The 20016-nt window shown below is 43.3% G+C and overlaps 1 protein-coding gene and 1 long non-coding RNA gene across 3 annotated transcripts; one reads left to right on the top strand and one right to left on the bottom strand.

Moving 5' to 3' along the window:
• Nucleotides 1–1620: 1620 nt before the first annotated feature.
• Nucleotides 1621–15858, top strand: il1rap (interleukin 1 receptor accessory protein). Of its 2 annotated transcripts, none has more exons than XM_032591036.1 (12): nt 1621–2138; nt 3867–3937; nt 7840–8035; nt 8116–8199; nt 9140–9362; nt 9442–9610; nt 9688–9762; nt 10443–10575; nt 10709–10854; nt 12129–12272; nt 13903–14046; nt 14123–15858. In XM_032591036.1, coding segments are annotated over exons 1-12 (1836 nt in total). In that variant the 5' UTR covers nt 1621–2136; the 3' UTR covers nt 14572–15858. The 2 variants fall into 2 exon arrangements, with proteins under 2 accessions (XP_032446927.1, XP_032446928.1); XM_032591037.1 differs by having other exon boundaries at nt 1622–2138; nt 9691–9762.
• Nucleotides 13005–13508, bottom strand: LOC116707633 (uncharacterized). The gene is made up of 2 exons (XR_004336540.1): nt 13184–13508; nt 13005–13075 (listed from the first exon to the last, which is right to left on the bottom strand). It is a non-coding gene; the product is annotated as an uncharacterized LOC116707633 (long non-coding RNA).
• Nucleotides 15859–20016: the final 4158 nt, after the last annotated feature.

Raw genomic sequence — 20016 nt, 5'->3', positions numbered from 1 at the left:
AAGAACAAATGACAGAACAAAATCTGCGGGTTTTATTCCTGTGCTCATTTTATACTTTAATCCAGCAGTGAAAGTATTTATGGCCTCCTGTCGTTACACAGTAGGAACAGCAGGGGGCGACATCCAACCAGGAGTGAGAGCAGAAAGCCGCGATCAGCTACAGCTTCCCTGATTTCCATCAATAACCTGTTAAACTTTCCAGTTCCAGCTCAACAGCTGAAACTGGAAAGATTAATGCATCTGAATGAAAAGATGCTAATTTACCTGAAAGTTAGTCGGAAGGAAAACAGTAGATGTCAGATTCTTCCTGCTTTTCCTTTTAATTAGCTTCATAGGTTTATTTTTACTTCACAGTTAAGTGTGAAACCAAGGCTGAGTGATTTTAGTGTCATTAAAAACACGATAAGACAAAATGTTTCCGGTTTTACCTGCAGACTTCCGCCGTCAGGCGCTCACCTGAGAATCTGTTCAGGTCTAGAGAATAAAAGGCCAGAGAGTCCGCACTAAAAAAACTCAAGATCCTACCTAATATTTTAGATCAGTTTCTAGTGCCAACATCTTAGTACCGTGTTTCCCAAAGTGGGGGCCGCGGCCCGCTGTGGTGCCGCCAGGTGGCGCTGTGGGGGCCTCAGAAAGTTGGACGGAAGATGAAGGAGAACAAAACTAAACTAAAAAAAAAAAGAAACCCCAAGATTTTTCTAATCTGAAAATTTTCATCATAATTTTCTGTTAAATCTTTTTCTTTGTTCTTCTTTTAAAAAAATCTAAGTTAAAATAAAAACAGGAAATGAAAAAGTTTCTGACAAGAAAAAGATCAAAGGGGCCATAAAAACCTTAAGAACTGTGGACATAAAATAAAATCTCATGTTAAAAATATGAAATATGACATATTTCCTTGTAATAAAAAGGGGATTGTGATTAAAACAATATTATCTGGAAATAAGGTCATAATATATTATCTGATTATAAAACTTTCCACCACATAACTAATAGTTATCTAAAATCAAACGTAGAGGCTAGCATTTATGCTAAATTAATGTAATAATTATTGAATAGTGAATAAAAAACATTCTAAAAGTTGATCGTTTACATATTTTGCAGCATTGAAAAAGTTTGGGAACTTCTGTCTTAGTTCACTTAAAATAAAACAAAACTACAATACAAGTAACTTTTCATCAAGGCAGGAGCTTGTTTTGATTTAATTATTCATTATTGTTAAAGCAGAGATTCTAGTTTCAAGGCAAATTATAACAAGACATTTTTCTGTCTTATAATTTAAATAATCTGTCAGTGGATCTAAAGCGTTTCTAAATTAATAATATAAACTCGGAACAAACTAAATCTTGCTGAAAAGTTACTATTTTTATTGTAAGATGTCAGTTTGGGTTCCTGCAGTGTTACTGAATGAGGTTCGGATGGACCGGGCCGGGAGGTTTTCCCGCGGATTTGCGGCTCTCTCTCCTCTACGTCACATTTCTCTGAACTGAAAGGTTCGGGGCGTTCCGCGGGATTTCTGACCCGGTTGATTCCCACTCAGGTTGGGTTCGGACTGAAACTTTGGGTCAGTTTGTTGGGAAATCATGTGACGTCATAATGACCTCAGAGAGGGGGCGGAGCGCGGATCGGAATCAACTTCTACTTCCTACTTCACAAACACCAACTCCGCTCTGCGTGACTCAACCACCTTCCTGCGGGTTTCACGCACTTTTCTCAGGTTCCAAGTCCCGCAAAGTCCGGCTCGATTCGGTTCCGTCCCGCTCCCTCCTCTTCGGACCGAACCGTTACTGGACGGTTGGGTCCAGTTAACGGGTTGGGCGGGTTTAATTAGAGAAGTAAGAGTGCAATGGTTCTGATTTGGGATCGTTAATCAGCGGGACACTTTGGAGGAGTTCCCGGACCACCCAGACCGAACCGGACCGGCGCGGTGCTGTAGATTTACGGCCGGACCGGAACCCTGACGAGGGTCGTTGATCATCAGCTGCCCGAATCGGAGCTGCTCCCCTCCCTATCCCGGGCACAAGGACTCTGACACCCCGGTCCAGATCCTGGTTCTGTACCGTTTCCAGGTTCGGAACAGTCCCGAAAGGCTCGTCCGGACCGGATCCAACTGTCCCGACGCCCTCCGACCTGCACCTAATGTAAGTCACCGCCTGTCGGAGTGTTTTCTCTAAATCTGCAGTTTTTCAAATGAAGTCTGGTACTGAGGACTGTTACGCTTTACCTCCTACGCTTTTCTGATAATAAAAAGTACTTTGCGTTCTTTGACTCATTAAAACTCGATCATAATCAGACCACCAGCCCGATGACTGATGTTCTACTGCGGTTCTGACCCAAAGCAGAGTTCTGCTCTCTGTCATTTCTGGTCGGAGATCCACTGAGCGGACCTCCTTTAAAAATCCCCAAATGTATGTATTAAGATCGATTTTATCCCGTAACCAGTGTTTGAAAGTAGACCTGTACACTTGAATTATAGTTTCCAATTAAATTTAACGTTTCGTCATCCATAAAACACCAAACTGCATGCACCATCATTTTAGTTGAAGATTTCACTGGAAGTAAAAAATTTGTGATGAAAGTTTACATTTGAGACAAAAATGTGTATTATTTCTGAAACTGAGACCGTTAACGTTCAGCTCTGAATAATGAATCTGAGGAGCAGTTTTATCTGTTTGTGCTGCTCATCGATCGGCGCTCATAATCAGATTATGGTGGCTCTGGTCAGTTTGGGGATTCTGCAGAGATCAGCAGAAAGAGCTGCAGCCTCCTCATCTTCATCACTGTCATCCTCATCATCAGATGCGGAAACGCTTCATGAAGCAGCAGGACGATTTTATTTCCTCCACATTTAATCCTCTCCTTTAATAAACACAAGAACCTGGAAAATGGTTGGAGGAAGTTTCACTGCAGTGATAAACTTCCCAGAATTCCCATTAACACACACACACACACACACGCCGACACAAACACACAGACACACACACCCAGACACACACACACACACACACACACACACACACACACACACACACACAGACACACACACACAGACCCACGCAGAGGGAGGAAGGTGTTCCAGCGTTGGTTTTATTGAGCTCCTCCTGGCAGGAGGTGTGTGTGTGATGGATGGTGTTGTTGGGCGGCTCTGGTTCTGTATGTCCCTCCTGGGATCCCCTCACTCCGCCTGATCATCCTCCGTGTCACATTAGCCTCCGTCTGTCTCCTCCGGCCGTCCTCCATCTTCCCCCTGACAGCTTTCAGCTTCACAAACGTCCCGACTGACGGAGGGAAAATCTTCGCTTTCACTCCGGTTTTATGGAGTCCTGGAGACAGAAACGGGTTTAATTCTGGAGGAATTGACCAGCAGCGAGTACCGCTCCCTCCAGGTCAAAGGTCAGGCTCTACCTGACTGCCTACTGGGTAGATACAAATGGATCAGATGAGGCATTCAAAAATACAGCAGACATATTTGTGCTACATTAGCTAGCATGTGCTACGTTCAGTAAAAAGTGAGCATTTATCGTATCGTTTATCATTTATTGTGATGAATTTCTGATAAGAATTTTGATTTTCACAATAAATTTTAATTAATGATTGAAAGAACCCAAATCTGTCTGTTTTTTTCTCCACTATTTGTTCAATGGGAGCATCAGTCACATAACATCATATTTTCATACATTTCAAATCAAATCACGCCACTCTTCTTTATGTGAAGCGTTTTACAATGGCAATGTTTCTCAAGAGCAGTATTTGTTTATCTTGTAATTCCTGCAGAACCTTTAAACCCGAGTGAAAACGGTCGGCTTCTGGATCCGGTTTAAACCAGATAAAAACCTGGAAGTTACTAACGAGGCTCTTCTTCTCCACAGGGCGTCCTTCATCCTCCTCTTCCTCCTGGCCGTGACGGGCGGAGCCGTCAGCCAATCCAACGACTCGACAGGTGGGTGACGGGTCGGGGGGCGCCGGTCCCTGTGGGCGGTTGGGAGGCGGAGTCAGTGGTCCGAGTCGGTTCCGAACTTCAGAGTTTCTCCTCAAACTGTTTCTGCTTCAAAATGAAACGTTTGAAGTTTTTCTGCAGATTATTTAATCTGATGACGTTAACGAGGAGCCGAGCGTCTCCATGGTGACGGCTCATTAATGTCTGGGGAGGGGGTGATGGATGGAGCTGCTGGGGTGATGGAGGAAAACCGCATGGGATTCTGGGAAAACGGGCCGCTCACGCTGAGCAGCGCTGCTAAGTCCGGGTCGGGTTCTGGAAGCAGAACCGGAACCGGACTCAGCTTCCAGACAGCCGGTTCCGCCTGCAGACCCGATCAATCACACAGAATAATAACAACTTCTCATTAACATCTACAGGAAATCTGCTTTCACTTTTTAAACCACTTTTAGGTTTTAATGTAAAGAAAAAAACCTTTTTAAAATTCACAACAGCTGCATTTTCTTTTTTGATGCTGAAATTTGCACATAATTTCCAGCTGAATAACAAGAAAATGGATTTAAATAAAACTGACCTGAAGTTTCATTCTGGTCTGGAAATTAAATGTAATTATTCCTCGAAAAAAGGACAAGTAGCTAAAACCTGCATTTGTTATTAAAAGTATTTAGAGCTTCAGTTGTTTATCAAAGTTTTGAAGAGCCAGTTGTGGGTCCGGAGCCGCAGGTTGAACTACATGACCTTTAACTTTTTCAGTCTTAATGCACAAAAAAACATTTTTGTCTCTTCTGAGGCCGAAATCTCAAATTATTGCTGTTAGTTGTTGACTGTCTCACTTCTTTGCTGCTTCCCTTCCTGCAGTCAAAGCGCTGCGATTTGTAAAGTAGTTTATTTATTTCCAGTGAGGAGTTTTTACTGTTTAGAGAAATTTCTGTTTGAAAGGTTGAAATATTTCCTGATTAAAGTCATTTCCACCTGGATTCAGATAAAATCTGCTGTGAGTAAAATTCCTCACATTCATCTGAGTTCTGCTGAACAGAACCAGCTGGAGAAGCACTTCCTGTTTCCTGATGAGGTCAGAGTCTGAAACACGGACAGATGGACAGACGGACGTCTCCCTGCAGCAGCAGCAGGATGTGAACACGTGGAGGGTTTAATAGAAAGACGAATCCTCCGGCAGGGAAAAGCTGACAGGTCAATTACCGACACGCAGCGCGGCGCTCTGCTCAGAGAGGATCCATTAATCCAGAACTCGGCGTTCAGATCCAGGAGCCGCCGGGCCGAACCGGGTTCTCCCTGAACAGGAAGATAAATATGTTCTAATTTCCCTATCAGCCTAAAAGTTGCTCTTTGTGTATTTTTATTATATTATTTAAAGTTTTTATGCTCCAATATCTGTTGGAACAAACAAATGTGATCATCTTGTGACCTACTGTTTATTATAAAAGCTGGAGCTAACACCATTAGCACAAAGTTTAAATCTGGAGCTAACACTTTAGCAGAAGCTAACGTCCTTTGGACAAGCTATTCAAGCTAGAGCTAACAACACCATTAGCAGGAGATAAGACCTTAGCAGGAGCGAACACATTATCACCTAGAGCTATCACAATCTTGAGAAGCTAACAAAATTAGCAGGCGCTAACACCGTTAGCACAAGCTATTCAAGGTAGAGGTAACACCATCAACTACAACTAACATTATTAGCAGAAGCTAATGTCATCAGCTAGACCTAACACCATTAGCTAGAGCTAACAGGGGCTAACGTGAAATCAAAACAAATTGCAAGATAACGAATGAATGAATGTTTAAAGTAACAATGAAGCATCTTGAGATCTTTGGAACCATTCTAGTATGTTTGACAAAATGTTTTGATGCTAACCGTAAACACCTGTAGTTAGCATCTGGAGCTAGCAGCCAACGGTCTCCTCTTCCTCCATTTGGTCCTCCTCATCTTCATTTCTGCTGGTATTTTCTTCACTACCTTCAATTTCAAATCGAAGGAGCTAAAAGCTTCGTAGCACCTAGCATGCAACATTTTCCCAGGATTCAGCTTAACAACATGGCGGCGGCCGAATGACAATATTTTATTTCAATTTTTCAAACTATTATTCCTCCTAAAATAAAGACTATTGTTCAATCTAATCATGGAGACATTTCAGATTTTCCTGCAAGTTATCTTTGCGGTGCTTCTGAAGGAGTTCAGAGTTCTGGTCCTTGACGGTCCAGTCAAAGTTTGGGTTTTTTGGAAGAGCCGTCTGCGGTCCCATTGAGGCGTTTCCATGGCACTGGGACCTTTAAAGGTTTTCTGTCCGTGTCATCATCCGGCTCCAGTCCAATTAAGCGTCCCCTGATGAATGGGGATCATCTGCGGTCCGACCGGACCCGGCTGACTGATTGGCTCCATCTTTGAGTCGGGGACGGAACCATCAGTCAGAAAATCAATTGGACGGAAATGAGTCGACGCTAATTTAGATGATTGATGGCCGGTGTGAATTCCCAGAGCGACAGTTTGCAGAATCTCGGTTTAAAGCTCCGGCGTTGAGGCGGCTTCGTCCTATTATGGGATGTGATTTGTGCTGGTCATAAATGATCCGGTTCTGATCGGGTTTGAGGTTTTTGTGTCTGCAGTTCGACTGTATGCAGACGACACCTTTCTGTTTGCTGAAGATACAAACTGATTATTTCCTTTTAAAGGCAATAAAAGCTGAATGTTTCCGCAGCTTTGGGGGTAAAAACGGGTTCAGACCTTTTGGGTCGACCCGGGTTCTGAACCTCAGAGATATTTCATACCTTACATTCATTCTGTGTATTAATAAAAAGCATCCGAAGCAGCAGAACTTCCAGGATGACGGTTCGGATCGGAAAACTCTGGTCAGATTTAATGAACAGTTGACTTCCTGCTGACCAATCGGGTCGGTTGTGTGAAATCATTTAATGGATCCGCCAGCTGATGGACTGCAGTCTGGTTAACGAGGCCCGGTTACTGACCGTCCTCTAAACCCTGTTTGATTGGAACATAAAAGCTCCACCTCTGGAGCGGATCTGGATCCATCAGAACCAGAACCAGCAGCAGGTGTTTGGGTTGTTGAGCTGGTTCCTTCACATGGACAGTATTTGGGTCCAGTTCTCTGGCAGACGATCAGAGCATCGACTGTTTGATTGGAAATCGTGGTGAAGGCCAGGGGTCGCTGACCTCTGACCTCTGACCCTGACGCTCCGTCGGATGTTCCTCTGACTGAATAAAGACTTTTAGATCCATTTAAGAAAAAATTAAATTAGATGTAGAAACAGATAATGTTAATAATAATAATAATAATAATAATAATAATAATAATAATAATGAAGAACGTAACATAAAACTCTGAATGGAACCTGATTGGTCCGTCTGTCCCTCCCAGCGCCTCTCCAGAACCAGCAGCAGTTCTGCTGGTTCCGGTCCAGTAAAATAGGAACGGTGAAGAACTGAGCTGTGTTTTAATCAGAAGAGACTAAATGTCCATCTTGTCCTGGAAACCCTGGAGTCCCTCAGGACAGACGGACGGTCTGATAATCGGATCAGGTGGACGGAGGGAGGCGTAGTCATCAATATCTAACCGATGTAAAAGCTGCTCTCTGAACATTAAATGGATTTCAGTTGAATCTCATTAAGAGGCGTAACCATGACGACAGTTGCTGTCCTGAAACCGTCGGATCTTTGGTTCTGATCCGAACATCAGCTCATTGTTTTGCAGGCGGTTCTGTTCCGGCCCAGGAGCCCAGTTAGGCTCCTCTTTTAACTTTAAGGAGTTAAAGTTTTTCTGACAGCTGATTGGCTGGTTCAGCCAGAGCTGCGATCTGATTGGACGGAAGAATTTAAATATTTAAATAAAGTTTTGAGTCTAAACTTTTTTGTCTTCCTGCCTGTGCAGAACCGATGTGCTATGACTGGGGCGAGTCCAGCCAGGCGGCGGTTCTGGTTCTGGACGGCGAGGCCGGCTGGGTCTCCTGCCCGCTCTTCTCTCACCCAGCCGTCTACAACTACACGACGGCCCAGAGCGCCGGGCACGACCTGGTCTGGTACCGCCTGCTGGACGGCCACGACCTGGAGCAGCCCATCCACTACAGGTAACCATGGAAACCGCCGTCCCGCCAGGGGTCGCTGTGACCGGGTCGGTTCTGATTCTGGTTCTGATTGTCGCCTGCAGCGTGCGGGTCAGCAGAGAGCGGGAACGGCTGTGGCTGCAGCCGGCCATCGCTAACGACACGGGGCAATACATCTGCATGCTGCGGTGAGTCCCGTTTCCACGGAAACGGACCGGTTCTGGTCGGCAGAACCTGCCCCTGCTTTCGCACAGCGTTTCCCTCTGAGCTACAAGCTCGTGTGTTTTCAGAGAAACGTAGAAAAGAGTCAAAGTGGAAACAGAGTGAGGCCAAGAAAAACCAACAACACAAAGTTCTGCCGGGTTTCTGGGTCACGGCCCGGTTCTGTTTCCTGGCAGCTCAGAAAACCACCAGAAGGTTCGGCTTCCTGTTCACCTCAGATGGACCCGTTCTGACCTGGTTCTGGGTTTAAACAAACTCAGCAGTAGGGGGCACACTTCCGCTAACCGCTAATGTGCTAACAGCAGAGCTAACTTTAGATGTAGGTTTTTTTGCTAACTTTGAAAACATTAGCTTACATAAATTAATTTCTCCAGACAAATTGAAAGCATTAACTCACTCAGCTGTTTTATAAACACTTTATACATTTTCGTCCTTTTTCATATAAACCTGCTTTTTTGTTTTTCACAGACAAAAACACAAAATATGGTGAAGCTAGATCAATAACTGATTACATCAATAACTGATTAGATCAATAACTGATTAGATCAATAACTGATTACATCAATAACTGATTGATTACATCAATAACTGATTGATTACATCAATAATTGGCAGCAATCACTGATGTTCAGCCACTTCCTCACCAACCTCTCCCATTAATCTCAACACAGCAGGAATAGTTTTTGTTGTCCAACATTTCCAGTAGAACAGCCTCCACTCCAGTTTCCACTTTCACTGTTTGTTTTTCACCAAACGTTTTATTGATCACTTATAACGATCAGTGATCGTTCAGGGTTTTCTTCCTGGATCAGCTGCTCTAGCTGAAGCCAACGTTACCGACTGATGACGATGAAATGAAAATGGTTTCATGTTTGGATCAATTTGCCGGTTCTGCTCCGCCCGCAGCAACAAGTCGTCCTGCAGCAGGATCGCCGTGCGTCTCCAGGTGCTGCTGCGAGACCAGGCGGTCCGATCCGCCGGATGCCCGCAGGTTGCCATGGCAGCGACTGAGGCGCTGATCGGCTTCCAGCAGGGGAAGACGCTGACCTGTCCGAACCTGCAGGACGCCTCCAAGATGGCCGACAGCGACCCGACGGTCAACTGGACCTACGTGAACCAAGACATGTCGGTAAGGCGGCGGCGACCCGTAACCGTTTGGGTCAGAATCATCCGGGTCGGCCTCTAAACGCCGCCATCTTGTCTCCCAGAGGTGTGATCCGTACCCGTTCTGGGACAATCACCGGGAGCAGGTCAGAACCGATCTCCAGATCCACAACATGCTGATCCCCTATGAGGGCCTGTACTTCTGCACGGTCTGGTACCGGCGGAGAGGCGGGTCGCTGAGCTTCACCAGGAGCATCAAAGTCTCAGGGATCTGTAAGTCCGAACCACCTCTGGAGGTCCGGGCGGTACCGAGCGGACCCACCCAGGTAAACTCTGCTGTCTTCTGCCAGCAGATCCCACCACCTTGCCCAAAGACCCGATCATCCTCCACCCGACCAACGGCAAGGTCTTCCCGGTCAGAACCAGTAAGTACCTACTGGACCGGACCGGACCGGATCAGCAGAACACGGGTCTGGATCTGAAAGCCAGATCGGTCACTCCTACCAACCACTTGGGGTGTAATATGGTTTTATGGAGCTACATTGGGGCCATAAATATTCAATAATTGTTTTTACTGAAAAAATATTTTCAGCTTCTGTTGAACTGAATTTTCTCTTGAAACTTTTTTCAGTTTAAACAATTTTTTTTCTTGAAAAAACCTTTTTTTAAGTTTACTTTCTTTTTCAGTTTTAAAACTTTTTTTGTGCAAATTTTATGTCACAAATTTAGCTCCATATAGACCAGATATTTTCAGTGAGTTTATGTTTTCAAGGCCTTTTTTATTTTAAACTATTAGAATAAGAATCATTTAGATAAATTTTCATTTGAGCCCAAGGAACATTATCAGAACCCGATCCGATGTTCATACACGACGCCGCAGTTCTGCAGCAGAACCTTTACTGCTGACATTTGATCCTGATCAGGAATTCAAGGTTCAGAAAAGGATTTTTAGGAAGAAGGAAGCAAACCTAAACTGTTTGTTTAGTTGATCCGTTTTATCCAGTAAATCTGGATCTCCGTGCTGCGTTCAGGGTCGCGTGTTTTCCAGAGCACTGAGGCAGAGGAGGCTGCTCCGGTTCTGATTCTGGTTTCTGTTTCCTGTCAGACTCTGACGTCCACCTGACCTGCAGAGGCCAGCTTCCTTTCATCATCGACAAACCTGAACGGGAAATTTGGTGGACGGTGGACGGAAAGAGGGTGGAGCAGCTGAACGACGGCCGCTTCAGCCAAACCAACAGGTAGAGTCGGGTTCTCAACCAAACCAATAAACCAACCGGTTCTCAACCAAACCATGTAGGATGTGGGTTTCAGTTGGGGAACAGAGATTTCCTCTGGTCTGATGGTGTTTGTGTCTGAATTGTCCGCTTGCAGCACAACAGACGACCACCGCGACCTGAAAGCGGTGACCATCCTGAAGATCACAGACGTCCAATCTGAAGATCTGCAGCGAAACTTCACCTGCTCAGTGAAAAACGCGCGCGGCTCCATGGCCCGCTGGGTCCAGCTTGAGGAAGAGGGTGAGGAAGACTCTGGGTTGAGCCCGAGCTGAACTCTGTGGGTGCTAACCTGCAGCTGTTTTGCTAACCTTCAGCTGTTTTGCTAACTTCTAGATGTTCTGCTAACCTGCAGCTGTTTTGCTAACTTGTAGATGTTCTGCTAACTTGCAGATGTTTTGCTAACCTGCAGCTGTTTTGCTAACTTTCAGCTGTTTTGCTAACTTGCATCTGTTTAACCTGCAGCTGTTTTGCTAGCCTGCAGCTGTTTTGCTAGCCTGCAGCTGTTTTGCTAACTTTCAGCTGTTTTGCTAACTTGCAGATGTTCTGCTAACTTGCAGATGTTCTGCTAACTTGCAGATGTTCTGCTAACTTGCAGATGTTCTGCTAACCTGCAGCTGTTCTGCTAACCTGCAGCTGTTTTGCTAACTTGTAGATATTCTGCTAACTTGTAGATGTTCTGCTAACTTGCAGATGTTTTGCTAACCTGCAGCTGTTTTGCTCACTTTCAGCTGTTTTGCTAACTTGCATCTGTTTAACCTGCAGATGTTTTGCTAGCCTGCAGCTGTTTTGCTAGCCTGCAGCTGTTTTGCTAACTTTCAGCTGTTTTGCTAACTTTCAGCTGTTTTCCTAACTTTCAGCTGTTTTGCTAACTTGCAGATGTTTTGGTAACTTGCAGATGTTTTGCTAACTTTCAGCTGTTTTGCTAACTTGCAGCTGTTTTGCTAGCTTTCAGCTGTTTTCCTAACTTGCAGATGTTCTGCTAACCTGCAGCTGTTTTGCTAACTTGTAGATGTTCTGCTAACCTTCAGCTGTTTTGCTAACTTGTAGATGTTCTGCTAACCTGCAGCTGTTTTGCTAACTTGTAAATGTTTTGCTAACTTTCAGCTGTTTTGCTAACTTGCATCTGTTTAACCTGCAGATGTTTTGCTAGCCTGCAGCTGTTTTGCTAACTTTCAGCTGTTTTGCTAACTTTCAGCTGTTTTGCTAACTTTCAGCTGTTTTGCTAACTTGCAGCAGTTTTGCTAACTTGCAGATGTTTTGCTAACTTGCAGCTGTTTTGCTAGCTTTCAGCTGTTTTCCTAACTTGCAGCTGTTTTGCTAACCTTCAGCTGTTTTGATAACTTGCAGCTGTTTTGCTAACCTTCAGCTGTTTTGCTAGCTTTCAGCTGTTTTCCTAACTTGCAGCTGTTTTGCTAACCTTCAGCTGTTTTGATAACTTGCAGCTGTTTTGCTAACCTTCAGCTGTTTTGCTAACCTTCAGCTGTTTTGCTAACCTGCAGCTGTTTTGTTTCCAGTGTCGCTGCCCTCCGTGGAGCTGGGCTGCGGCCTCGGCGTCACTCTGGTGCTCATGCTGCTGCTCTTTGTGGTTTATCACGTCTTCTGGCTGGAGCTGCTGCTGCTGTACCGCTCCTGGTTCGGCACCGACGAGCGGCACACAGGTAGGCTCCCCAACTCGGCACCTCCAGAATACGGGACACTTCAGTTTGGCTTCAAGCATCCCAGCTACAGTCGGTCCGACTCGCTGCCTTTCAGAGGAGAAGGGTCTGCATCACCGCCATCTTTTCACTGTTTATTTTCCTGACTGCGCTCTGAGCTTTTAGTGTATTAAATTGTTCATAAAAACGGGGCGACGCCGTCAAACACCCAGACGTGTTTTATAGCAAAGCTTTTAAATCTGAACGCTACCTGCTATGCTGCCAGTTAAATCTACAAAGTGAAAGCTGTAAACATCTTCCTGCGACTCGGGTCCAAACTCTGCAGACCTTTAAGAACTGAGAAATAAACAGCAGCTGCACCAACGCCACCTTAAATGTCAAATAGATCTGATATCATGGGGGATTTTCTGCTTTCTATCATGCAAAATTGGTTTCACAAAACATGTTGAGTCAAGATCTCAAAATTAGTAGATAAGAAAAAATTATCTGTTCTTTTGTGGAAAAAAACAAACTGTTGCGACACATTTGGAAACTGCACACAACCCCCAATCATCATGTTTACTTTAACTTATGAATTTATATTAAATCCTGTTCTTTAAAAGTGGAAAATAATTTATTTTAATTATTGGTAAAAAGCTTGTAGGTTACAGTTTTTAGCTGTAAGTTAAATCTTGTTTGTTTAACGCATCATAATTTCTCCTCAACAGATTCTTATAAATCATAACCAGTAATTTCAGCTGTTTTTCATATAATTGTTTAATGTAAGTTTAATCAAACTTAATCACACTTGGATGTTCCTGACCAAGCTGCAAGTCGCAACAAAACGTTCTTTAGCCTAGCCTAGCCTAGCTGAGTTTAGTTTTGCATAGTTTACGTCATAAGTTCAAAATTATCTTAATTTATCTGATTTTAACTTAGCTTATTTTATGTTGAATGATCTCACCTCACAGTAGTTTAGCACAGCCTATATTAGTTCATTATATATTATATTAGTTTGGTTTAGCTTAGCTTTCCTTGAATTAGCTAATCATATTTAGTTAAAAGTAGTTTAGCTTACTTTTGCTTGATTTATCTTATTTTGGTTTAGGTTACTTTATCTTTAACATTTTAGCTTACCTTGGTTTAGGTTAGCCTGTGTTAACTTAGCATACTTTACCTTGACTTAGCTTAGTTAGGTTATTTTGCCTGAGATTAGCATAGTTTACTCAGCTTTCCTCTGCTTAGCGTAGCTTACCTTACTTTAACTTAACCTGCCTTTAATCCTGGCTGAACTTTTTTTAGGTTCTGTAATCTTGGTGTAGTTTTTGTTGTTTAGCTTTATTTTCATTTTCTTACCTGAAAAGTAAAAAAATACTCAACCAGTTTGTCTTATTTGGAAGGTTGAAGGAGAAAGCGTCCTCTCTCTAAAAACAATATGGCAGCATGATTAGTCACAGATGAGCCTGAAGTAAAACTGTCTGATCGTGAGCCAAGAACCTGAAGCAGGAAGGAGGGCGTACTTTGTTTGAGCCGTCACGGTGAAAACCGTGTAAAGGTTTTGACAGATCTGAGGAAATGATCCAGCACTCAGATCAGATAAAACCACTTCCTGCCGATGAACATTTGCAAATATTTTCCTCTGCTGGTGTTTCAGACGATAAGGAGTTTGACGTCTACATCTCGTACGCGCGGAACAGCGAGGAGGAGCAGTTCGTCCTGTCGACGCTGCGCAGCGTCCTGGAGAACGAGCTCGGCTACTCCGTCTGCATCTTTGACCGGGACAGTCTGCCCGGAGGGAGTGAGTTCCTCTAAACCTCCACCCTTCACTCATTCATCATCCCTTCACCCCTTCATCCCTCCATCTTCCGTTGCAGCCATCACAGACGAGACGCTGAGTTTCGTGGCTCGCAGCCGGCGCCTCCTGGTGGTGGTCAGCCCCGGCTACGCCTCGCGGGGCTCGCAGGCGCTGCTGGAGCTGAAGGCCGGCATCGACAGCATGGCGCTGGGCGGCCACCTGCGGGTCATCCTGGTCCAGTACCGGCCCGTCCAGAGGCAGAGCCTGGTCCGGGAGCTGCGGCGGGCCCGCGTGGCGCTGGCGCTGGTCCGCTGGAAGGGGGACAAGTCCAAGGAGCTGACGTCCCGCTTCTGGAAGCAGCTGAGGGTGGAGCTTCCTGTGAGGAGAGCCGGCAGGGAGCAGCAGGAGGGGAGCAGCAAGGAGGCGGCGCTGATGAGGCTCATCAGCCAGAACAGCACCAACTCCCAGACCGGCCTCATCAGCAACACGACCAAAACGCCTCAGAACATCCCCAACTCCGCAGCCTGACCCGGACGGCTCCAAACCAACTGGAGGAGCACAAACCAGTCAAACCAGTCCAACCGCTCCAGAGTCAGACTGTCAGACCCGCTCAGAGGAGCAGGTTCTGCTCTGGTACCAGCTGATTATTTGGTCCTGGAAGAGAGAACCAATCAGGATGCGCTAACAGAGGCGACAGAAGATTGGATTCATCCATGGAGAGCCAAAGAAGGTCAAAGGTCAACCATTTTCTGCTGAACCTGAGCCAAGAGTTGGGTTCAAACCGGGTCAGACACACAGGGCGCCATTTTTAAAGTTAGCATCGATAATTTGGAATATTTAGTTTGACATAAGGGAGAAAAATGTTGATTAATTTCTAAAGTCATATTTTCATTTCACCATGTTGTCCATTCATTTATAAATGTCACACATTCAAGCAAATATTTAATTAGCAAGCTAAATACTTAGCTCAACTAAAGCTACATATATTTAGCTAACTAATATTCAGCTTCAACATGTGGTTTAGTTTAAAGCTGAATATTTATTTTTTATTCTGTTATTCTGGATCAAAGTGTTTTTCTCCTCCTCAGTTTTCTGTTTGTTTTTCTGACTTCAGGTTTTCTGCAGACAAATGACATAAAACTCAGTTTTTCCCATAACACTAGTGTCATAAATCTATTTAATCTTCTCATTTTCTAGTTTGAACTTTTTCTTTGTGATGTTTTTTTTCCTTGTTTTCACTCAGAATGTTTTGACAATCATGAATGTTGGATGAAACAATATTTTCAAACATTTGCCAAAAAGTCACATTTAGTTTCTAAAAGTGAATTTACAGTTTTATCAGAAAGTGGTTAAACTATCTGGATAAATCGATCAGTGAATGTAGCTCCATGTAAAGATGAATGTTTTTCTCATCTTTTGGATCAATTTGTTTGTTTTGGGGTTTTTTGCTCCACCTGGTGGTCATTAGAGGAACGGCATGTTTCATCAAAGACATTTCATTGGATCATTTTGAAGAGAAACCAACATGGAGATGAAGGATTGTGTCATCTGCATAGAGGCCGATTGAATAATTTTGATCCACTGAAGCATTAAATATTTTCATTTCTGCACATTATTTAATTTCATTTTATTTTAAGAAAAGTTCCTACAGTTTAATCAGTTAAAATATATTTTTCGGGTTGAAAAAATCTGATGCTGTTTAACATTTATGGGTCAGTATTTTAATATTAGAACACATTCTGCACTTTGTCATGCTTTGCTGCATCTGTTTTTTATATATTTTCTTTTTGATTCATTAAATAATATTTGCATTTATTTCTGCTTTCATTGGTCATTTCACTTTTTCTCATTAATGTTTGCTGTTCAAAACCACGACAGATTTTCTGACATTGATTTCATTTCATCTTAATAATGGATCTTGGAAATAAGAAAGAAAATCAAAGTGATTTTTCTGTCTTTTTTTTATGTAAGATAAAAGCAGGTAAAAATGGCAGAGCAGAATTTTTTTCACTGGTCCATCAGAGCTTAAGAAAGAAAATCTTGTAAAAAACATTTCTCATATCTGCTTTTCGTTGTTGGAGGAAATATTTCTTTATTAAAATGTTTTATCCTCCATGTCAATAAAAAAAGGACAAAAATAAACTTTAATCTAGATTGACCTTAATTTATGACTATTAAGTTCAAGAAAAAAATGACGAGGCTTAGGAAATGGGTTCCTTAAAAAACCTTTCGCCTTTCAGGGCCTCCATACCAAACAAACAAAATCAGTGAATTTTTATGCCACATAGTTTCATTTTATATCATAATCAAGTAACTATGTTACCTTCAGTTCTTATGAAAATGCTGCATATATCAAATATGAATTAGAAGGAATTTGACTTCCTGATTTAAAGCCCTAAAATTGGGTCTCTGTCTCTTTAAAAGCTCTCTCCAGGAAGTCATCCCAAAATGGCTCCTCTATTAACCCTTTAATATTTTTATCAGCATTGCTCTGAGAAGCAGCTGCTACAAAGAGCTCAGCAGCTGTTTGCTAATTGGTGCTGGCTAGTCTGAAGGAGCTGAGTGGGGGAGGAGCTACGCCTTGAAGGCGGGGCTAGGTCCACCCATTCATTTTGCAGCTGAATAGTTGCCATGGAGATTAAAGGATTTCTCATACATGTATGAAACAATCAACACTGCAGGTTTGTTTTTGATGAGGAAAAAATTAAAACAGGATGCAAAGATCAGAAAAGTACATTTTACTTGATCCTGGCCCTATAAGAACCAGCAGTTCACGGCCCTGCAGACTCCCACTAAACCAAACTTAAAGGTGGAATCGTTCAGTCCTCTGATCAAACCTCGTTTCTGGTGTGAAGCTGCTGTTGAGTCGCTTCTCCTTTGTCTCAGATCTGTCCGAGTCCATCCTGCAGTCCATGCAGCGCAGCCGGCGCCTCCTCTTCGTCCTCAGTCCCGACTTCCTGGTGGAGAAGAGCTTCAGCCTGCTGGAGTGCCGTTTGGGTCTGTACCTGCAGCGCTGCCAGCGGGCCTCCATCCTGGCCGTGGTCCGCCGCTCCGTCAGCAAGCTGCCCTGCGCGGAGGCGGCCCTGCTCCGCCGTGCCGCCATCTGCACCGCCACCTGGCGGGGGCGCCGGTCCGAACCGCGGCGCTCCCGGTTCTGGCTGCGGCTACGGCTGGCGCTGCCGGTCCGGCCGCTCGCTCTGGGCCAGCGGCTCATCGACAGCACGTCGTCGCACTCCGACCTGGCGGCGCTGGCTCTGCAGAGAGCTCAACGCATCCGGAACCAGAACCGCAGGGACCGGGCCGCGCGGAGCCGCACGGGCCGCAGGGCTTCAGCCAATCACAGAAAGACTCCGTCCAGAGGGAGGGGCGGCGTCTGGAGGGAGGAGGGGCTGCAGCACAGCAGGAGGTGCTCCGGGTGCGCTGGGTTCATGGGCCAGGTAGAGGACAGGCGGGTGGAGATTAGAGGGGAGACCCAAATGCAGCAGGAGCTGCGTAACGGAACCGACGCCGTCTCAGAAACAGACTCCATCATCCCTGACCCCGCCCACAAAGCACACAGCCACGCCCCATCACCAAACCACGCCCATGACATCCATAACCCCGCCTCCTCCTCTGACCTCGCCCTCTCCGGCCGTCAGCAGGAAGTGGATACTTCCAGGACTTCAGAGGAAAATCGGTCAGGTGAAAAGGGGGAGGAGCTTAAGCTTGAGATGGCACCAACTGCGCCCCAGCAGAAAACCCCGCCTAGCCGTTCATTTCTAAGATGTGAATCGTTCTCTGATTGAATCGGTGAACATTTGGACTAATCTGAAGGAGTGTGATTACTTTTACTTTTTATTGGGCTTAATAGTTAACACTACTCTGGATTTAACAAGCCGCAAGTCAGAACTGCAGTATTTTAGATCTGCTGAAGATGTTTTACTGAGTTCTTCCTGCTTCCTGATAGTAAATAATTACTGCATTCCAGTCTTGAAGAAACAATTTCATTGTGTCACTCTGGGACGAAATATTCCTAATTTTAGCAATATTATGGAGAGAAAAGGAGAAAGTCGCAGAAAACTGTTTAGTGATTTAAACATTCTGACATTATTATTGAAGTCTCTGTTTTTCATGAACATTTCAGATACAAATCTAAAGCAGATATATTCCTGCATGGATTTAACCAAGTGTTTTCTGGAAGCTGTCTTTCTTTTCATGATGTCAGCAGCTGCAGGAATCTGCACATAAACATGTTTCTGTCTGATACGGAGTTAAATTAGGGTCCATAAAGTGTGTTCAAAAATAATTATTGGAATCTGAAAAATAATTTCAACTGAAAAAAGTTTTAAACTGAAAGATCATTTTGAAACAAAAAGTAAAACTGAAAACAGATATTAAATGTATTCTCAAAACAGAAGAAGCTGAAGCAGGAAAACAGTTTCATGATGGAAAAGTTTTGAAACTTAGTGTGAAACTGCTAGATATTTTTGAAACTGATAAAAGTTTTGAAACTGAAAAGTTTTATGATTCCATTAAAAAATTTGAATTGGAAAAAATTTACTGAAAATTTTACAGCTGAAAAAAATTTTGAAACTGGAAAAACATTTTGACACTAGAAAAGTGCAAAACAGTTCTTCATATTGGAAGTTTTTTTCAATTTCAAAACCCATTTTTTGATCAAACTTTGTTGCCATAATTTAGCTCCATACATCAGTAGCTGAATTCAGATCAGCTCAAACTCCTGATACATGAAGACATCAGATTTCCTCTGAGAAGCTGAACTTTATGCAATCTGCTCCTTTTCAGCCTGCATGAAAAATATTCAAATAAACTTTTTTAAAAAAATCATGTTTCCACTCATGTTTTTATTTATTCTTGAATAAAGTGATTAAATTAGCAGCAGCAACAACTGTAAATCCTTAACAAGTGGTTTATCTAAAGGTGCTGTTAATGCGGCCATCTGCAGGGGGTGCTGCTGGTTTTTCATTCCTTCCTCTGTGTTGGTTTTTCATTTGATAAATAAATATAAATGTTTTCTGATGGAAGAAAATCTTTGAATAACCTGGAATATGAAACATTCGATACTTTTGTAGTGAAATCCTGCCTTTGGGTGGTAAAATGAGGCAGGAAACATATTCACATCCTGCACATCTACCTGTTTGGATTTCATTTATTATCCTGCCTGGTTTAAAATTTGACACTCTGGAGTTTTTACTTTGTGCAAAGTTTGATTTGCAAAATAAATCTTCCTCCTGTGTTGTAGAGTTTCAGGTCAAATGAAGCAGAAGCATCTTAAAGTAATCAGAATAAATATAAGAAAATAAAACATGAAAAATGCTGAACATCTTGTTCCAGGAAAGTAAAATCACAGAAAATGTAATTTTACAGATAAAATCAGGCTTTTAAGCATCACATCACAGTTAGATGTGAAACATGTGGAGGCTTCTGCATCAGTTGATCAACGGCCCAAAACAAGGCAGGAAGCCGTCACCTTTAAAATAAACCTCAGTTCATCTCCTCCCAGCCTCCAAACGAGAGAGAGAAGGATTTCCTGACAGAGATGGAGTGGAAACTCTGACCTTGTGTTCTGCTGAGCTGGGAAAACATTTCATTCCCCATTAATTACCCATCTGTGAGCCAAGCTAATCTCTGCTGTAAACAGGGAGACAGAATATTACATCCATGATAAAAACACTGCAGACCTCTTTAAAAATTAGACAAACTCCCCGAATTCACAACTTCTTAACCCAATAAAGTAAATTAAACTGAATAATGGTCATTTCCCACACAAAAACTGACCCCAGTACCAGTCCAAACAACGATGTTCCATAAGGTCATTTAATAATGTTAGAGGAATGGATGTCAAATATTAAAAAAAGAAATTGAAAATAAAAAACAAATATGTTAATTATTAATATTTAAGAACTGAATTTATAATTTTTATTTAAAAAAATCTTTTTCCAAGTTTCATAAATGACTGAACCAGAACTGGAG

The sequence above is a fragment of the Xiphophorus hellerii genome, chromosome 18, assembly GCF_003331165.1.
Source record: "Xiphophorus hellerii strain 12219 chromosome 18, Xiphophorus_hellerii-4.1, whole genome shotgun sequence".
NCBI classification, from domain to species: domain Eukaryota; kingdom Metazoa; phylum Chordata; class Actinopteri; order Cyprinodontiformes; family Poeciliidae; genus Xiphophorus; species Xiphophorus hellerii.
The sequence above is the reverse complement of the archived record's forward strand: the minus strand, read 5'-3'. Positions and strand labels throughout refer to the sequence as shown.